Below are 6,067 nucleotides of genomic sequence, written 5' to 3' on the forward strand. Positions count from 1 at the left end.
TCGCATTGTTGAATAAATGCCTGGAGCTCTATTATTTCCCAAGCATTTGGAAAGAGGCCACGGTGGTAGTCCTCAAAAAACCCGGCAAAGAATCTTACGACGTGCCTAAATCCTACAGGCCGATTGGGTTGTTGCCTGTTCTGGGCAAGATCTATGAGAAGATGTTGATAGCCCGCCTCAAGCATCACATACTACCTAGAATCAGCCAAAAACAATATGGCTTCATGCCCCAAAGAAGCACCGAAGACTCCCTCTATGATCTGATGCAGCATGTAAAAAACAAGCTCAACGCTAAGAAACTGCTCACAATGATTTCACTAGACATAGAGGGAGCCTTCGATAGCGCATGGTGGCCGGCCATAAAAACGAGACTGTCAGAAGAAGACTGCCCAGTGAACTTGAGACGGACTATCGACAGCTACCTGGATAGCAGGAGAGTAAACGTAAGATACGCTGGGAAGGAATTCAGCAAAGGGACCAACAAAGGATGCGTCCAAGGATCCATAGGGGGACCCATATTATGGAACCTACTCCTGGACCCACTCCTGAAAAAACTAGAGCGAAACGGAGTGTTCTGTCAGGCGTTCGCCGATGATATTGTGTTGCTTTTCGATGGGGAAACAGGACTGGAAATAGAAAGGCAGGCAAATGCGACCCTCGGGCACGTTCAGGCTTGGGGCATCGATCATAAATTAAAGTTCGCACCGCACAAAACTTGCGCAATGATAATTACTAGAAAGCTCAAATTCGATGCACCACGCCTGAGCATGGGCGGGGTGAACATAGCCATGTCTGAACAAATAAAAATATTGGGCCTCACCATCGACCACAAGCTAACCTTCAACCAGCATGTGGCGAACGTATGCAGAAAGGCATTAAATATGTATAAAAAACTGGCAAGAACAGCCCGAGTCAGCTGGGGATTGCATCCGGAGGTCATTCGCACCATCTACACAGCGGCGGTGGAGCCGGTTGTCCTATATGCTGCAAGTGCATGGGCGCCCGCTGCCAAAAAACTGGGAGTGATAAAGCAGCTTAACACAGTGCAGAGAGGGTTTGCCCAAAAAATATGCAAAGCATATAGGACAGTATCATTAAACTCAGCATTGATGCTCGCCGGGATGCTGCCACTGGATCTAAGAATCCTCGAGGCGGCTTCCCTGTATGAGGCAAAAAGAGGGATACCGCAGCCGGCACTACTAGACCGGGAGGTGGAGCGGATGGCTTCGGCCATTGAAGCACCCCACCCAGCGGAGCACGGTGACATGGAAATCAAAAGCCTGGAGAACCAACAACAAGTAGACGAAAACAGCAGTTACGAAGTTCGCATTTTTACGGATGGGAGCAAGATTGCGGGTAAGGTAGGAGCCGCGATATCCATATGGAATAGCGAGGCAGAGATAAAAGCCCGCAAATTTGCTCTCTCAAAAGAATGCACTGTCTACCAGGCAGAGCTCCTGGCACTGTGCAAGGCTACAGGGGAGATTGCTGCCAGTAGCAAAAAGTCATTCGGGATCTACAGCGATTCAATGGCGGCGCTCCAAACCATCCAAAACCGGAAATGCTTTCATCCGCTAGCAATTGAAACCAGAGATAACCTCCGATCTTCATCTCTCCAGGGCAAGATGGTAACCTTGCACTGGATCAAGGCCCACGCGGGACTAGAAGGTAATGAAAGAGCGGATGTGTTGGCGAAAGAGGCCGCCATCGGATCAAAGCAAAAACCGCATTACGAGAGATACCCGATTTCATTCGTCAAGCGAACCATTCGAACGGCAACCCTTGACGAATGGAATCGGAGATACATAGATAGTGACACGGCATCAGGGACAAAGCTGTTTTTCCCGAACGTATTGAATGCGTATAACATAGTCAGGAAACTGAAACCAACCGGCATAAGAACGCAGCTTATGACGGGTCATGGCGGGTTCTCGGAATACTTACATCGTTTTAAGTGTAAAGAGAGCCCGTCGTGTATCTGTGATCCCGCGATCGAAGAGACGGTGTCACATATTCTGCTAGAGTGTCCCGTCCATAACACACTGCGCTTTGAACTTGAAAACCAACTCGACACTGACCTGAAATTGGAAAACATAACAGAGCTAATAAAATCAGACAACAGAGATAAATTCTTAAACTATTGTGAAACAATTTGTAAAATAGTAGCAAAACGAAACTCAAGCTCATAAATTATGTTTACATAATATAGTAATTATATTAGTGCTAAGCATAAAATAAAAGTATAGTAGTGTAAGAAATAGAATTAAGAGAACACAGTAAATGTATAGCTATAAAATAAGAGATGGAAAATAATGTAGAACAATAAAGTTATGTGTACACCCTGATTCACCATCCCATCCCGAATCATATTTAAAAAGCAATAAATAAAGTAAGAATAGTAAGAAGTAGATATATATAGGTGGGACTCCCACCCACGAAAAGTGTGAAAGACGATGAATACCAGAAAGAATAGTATGTAGCATGAAAGTGCGAGAGGCATTAAAGCGAGAAATGGTATGAATGCGTTAGTAATTAAAAGAATTGTTAAAACTAGCTCCGATCACGTTGGAGGAATAGGAATAAAAACCTAACCTAACCTAACCTAACCTAACCTAACCTAACCTAACCTAACCTAACCTAACCTAACCTAACCTAACCTAACCTAACCTAACCTAACCCTAACCTAAAAAAAAAAAAAACCTAACCTAACCTAACCTAACCTAACCTTTTTTTTTTTTTTTTTTTTTACGTGGGGAATGCGTTTACGCATACCGCCGGGTCTGAGGTGGTGTGCGACCCGGTCGGTTATGTGGGGCTCGAGGCTGTAAAAGGGCCCCCCTACCCACTAAACCCCACGGTGTCCTCTCACCGCTTTATGTGCGGGGTCCCGGGAAGCTGTAAAGGGCGTCCGCGACCCCGCAGCGGCCATCCTGGATCAGGATACGTCACTGGTCAGGCTATGAGCCGACCGATCCTCGCCTTGGGAGCGCTTCCCGGACACAGGGGTCGCGCTCTCCAACTCGAGAGCCAGCGTATTGGGCGAGGGCGCTCTCATGCATCGCTCGCCCGCCGGCTGTCGTTAGGGTGGCAGGTTCCGCTCGTGAGCGGCACGTCTGCGGCCTGTGCGGCGGCGGCGCATCGGGTTTGCCTCGGCCTGGGTTTCCCGTTCGCGCTCCGCCGCCTCCTTCTCTTTGAGGACGTGCTCGCTGAAAGAGAGCAGAGCCTCCCACCCTTCTTCGCTAGCCACGATGGCCCGCACCACCGCCGGCAGCGACAGGTCTGGCCCCACCCGGGCCACCACCTCCCGCCGCTCCGCCCCCATGCCGGACACTCGGCCAGCGTGTGCCGGGCCGAGTCCTCGCCAGCTCCGCACGCGTGGCACTCCGGTGTCGGCTCTCTCCGAGCGACTTTGTACAGGTACGAGCCGAAGCAGCCATGGCCCGAAAGTACCTGTACAAGCCGAAAGGTGAGCACGCCATGCTCACGGTCTAACCATTTTTGAGCACTGGCCGTATCGCTTCGATGGTGCGGACTCCTGCGCTTGGGCGCTCAAGCCTGGCTGACCACCGCTCTACTGCTGCCTGGTGAAGTATCTCTCGCTGCGCTCTGATCTCCTGGGGCGCTGGCCAGAGATCGCGAGCTAGAGCCTCCTTACGCCATACGAATAGGGAAGCCAGGATTTGCGCCTCCAGATCCCAGGGTAGGGTTCCCGCTAGGGCGCAAGCTGCTTCAGAACCTATTGTCCTATACCCTCTTATCACTCGCTGCGCCATCACTCTCTGCGGTCGCCGTAGCTGTGATATGTTCTTATCACTGAGTGCGTCAGCCCACGCTGGGGCACCGTAGAGAGCCATTGAGCGCAGGACTCCCGTGTACAGGCGGCGGCATGATGCCCTAGGCCCACCCAGATTTGGCAGTATGCGCCCAAAGGCCGCAGCCGCTCGCACCAACCTGGGCGCCAGGCGCTCAAAGTGTGCTCTGAAGTTCCACTTGCTGTCAAGCGTGACACCGAGGTAGAGAAGTGTAGGCCTGACAGCAATAGGAACCCCCCCACCACTATCTCTGCGTCAGCAGGTGGCGCTCTTCGCGCTCCATAAAAGCAGACAGCTTCCGACTTTGGAAGCGCTACTTCCAGGCCCAGCCGTCGAATCCTGCTCACACAGTGAGCGACAGCCGCTGTTGCCAGCACGGCCGCGTCGCGGTAACTGGGTCCCATGGCCATCACGAGCGTGTCGTCTGCGTAGCAGATGACTGAGACTCCACGCAAGTTTTCCCCCTTAGGACCCAGTTATATCCTATGTTCCACAAGAGTGGTCCTAGGACCGACCCCTGTGGAACCCCACACGTCATTTCCCTTCTTCCCCACTCCTGTTGTGCAGGCCAGGTAATGCACCTCTCACTGAGGTACGCCTCTATGATGTTATACAGGTAGAGTGGGACCTGGTGGTACCGCAGCGCTTCTTTTATTGTCTCCCAGGGGAGGGTGTTGAAGGCATTGGCAATGTCTAGTGAGACTGCCAAGACCACGTCACCCTGGGACACGGCCTCCTTGGCTAACGTTTTTACCTCCAGTATCGCGTCGACGGTGGAGCGCCCCCTGCGGAATCCGAACTGTGAATCCGCCAGGTTTGGCCCTTCATTCTCCATGTGTTTGATGAGGCGGGCAGCGATCACGCGTTCGAACAGCTTGCCCACCTCATCAAGAAGGACTATGGGTCGGTAGCCGGAGGGAGAGTCAGCTGGTCGCCCCTCCTTTTTGAGCAACACCAGCTTGCCGGACTTCCACTCTTTTGGGAAACAACCCTGCTCCAGGCAAGCATTTAGGACCCGCAGTACCCTCGCCTCTAGGGCGCCCAAGGCTAAAACCCATGCACGGCCCGGAATGCCGTCGGGCCCGGGGGCCGTGTTCTTCCCGCGAAGCCGGTTGACCACTGCACCTAGCTCTGGAGGGAGTATTGGCGGAACGACTTCCTCCTCTGTGGGCCTCACCAATGGCGGCGCCATTGGAGGCGGCTGGTGAGGTCCCCTTTCAGGGAACAGCGCCGAGATTACGCGAGCAACGAGGTCCGGCTCAAGCGTCTGCGTCACCGGGGGAGCCCATGGCCGCAGTTTGCTCCTCACCAGTTTGTAGGGCCTTCCCCATGGGTCGGAATTGAGGGTCTCCAGGAATTCGGCACGACTCACCTCAATTGCCTCCCCAATGGCGACCGAAAGCCCTAGTTTAGCAGCTTTGTATCTGTCGTACTGACGCTGCTCCTCGTTCTCGTCTCTTCGCCTACGCCTCCTGAGACGCAGGTAGCGGCGCCGAGCGGCTATACAGTTTTTACGCAACTGCGCGAGCTCTTCGGTCCACCAGTAAACGCGTCTTTTTGGTGGTACGCGTTTTGCCCGGGGCATGGCCGCGTCGCAGATTTGCGTCATGGCCTCCCGGAGCCAAGAGGCTTCCTCCTCCACCTCCAACGCTCCTTCCGGCGCGGGCAGCCAAGCCTGCACAATGGCCGCCTCCTTTAGCAGCTCGCGGTCGAGTTTTGTCAATGCCCATCTCCGGCCGCTCTCGGCTGGGCCAGTACGCTGTGGGTTGTTCTGGGTCTGGGAGGGTGTCACATCGAACCTGATGTACCGGTGATCCGATAGGGTTTCCACCCCCACCAAGACTTCCCACCCCTGAACACGGCGCGCCAGGGGAGCACTCGCGAAAGTTATGTCCACGATGGAGCCCCCCTGTTGTCGCACGCACGTGTTAGCCGTGCCCTGGTTAGTAACTGCCAGCCCTGACGCGACCGCCCACTCCTCCAGGGTTGCGCCTCGCGCATCTGTGGCCGGAGAGCCCCAAGCCGTGGACTTGGCATTAAAGTCTCCGGCAACAATTACCGGGCGCGGGGAAAGCTGGCCGACCCGAGCCCCCATCTCGTACAGGAATTGCTCGAAGTCAGCCAAGGAGCGGTTTGGCGAAAAGTACACCGCCACGAACCAAATCCCCCCGTAGAGCGCTCCCACGTAGCCCTTTCCTTTGAAGGCACCGGAAGGCGGCGGTGGACCACCCGCCGCCGCCCGTGTCACTAGTGCC

General features: G+C 54.0%; 1 protein-coding gene across 1 annotated transcript; it reads right to left on the bottom strand.

Annotated features, from left to right (window-relative positions):
* Positions 1 to 3,488: 3,488 nt before the first annotated feature.
* LOC125234861 lies at positions 3,489 to 3,854 on the bottom strand. The gene has a single exon (XM_048141284.1). It carries the CDS (start codon positions 3,852 to 3,854, stop codon positions 3,489 to 3,491), a length of 366 nt encoding a protein of 121 aa, XP_047997241.1.
* Positions 3,855 to 6,067: the final 2,213 nt, after the last annotated feature.

The sequence above is a fragment of the Leguminivora glycinivorella genome, chromosome 16, assembly GCF_023078275.1.
Source record: "Leguminivora glycinivorella isolate SPB_JAAS2020 chromosome 16, LegGlyc_1.1, whole genome shotgun sequence".
NCBI classification, from domain to species: domain Eukaryota; kingdom Metazoa; phylum Arthropoda; class Insecta; order Lepidoptera; family Tortricidae; genus Leguminivora; species Leguminivora glycinivorella.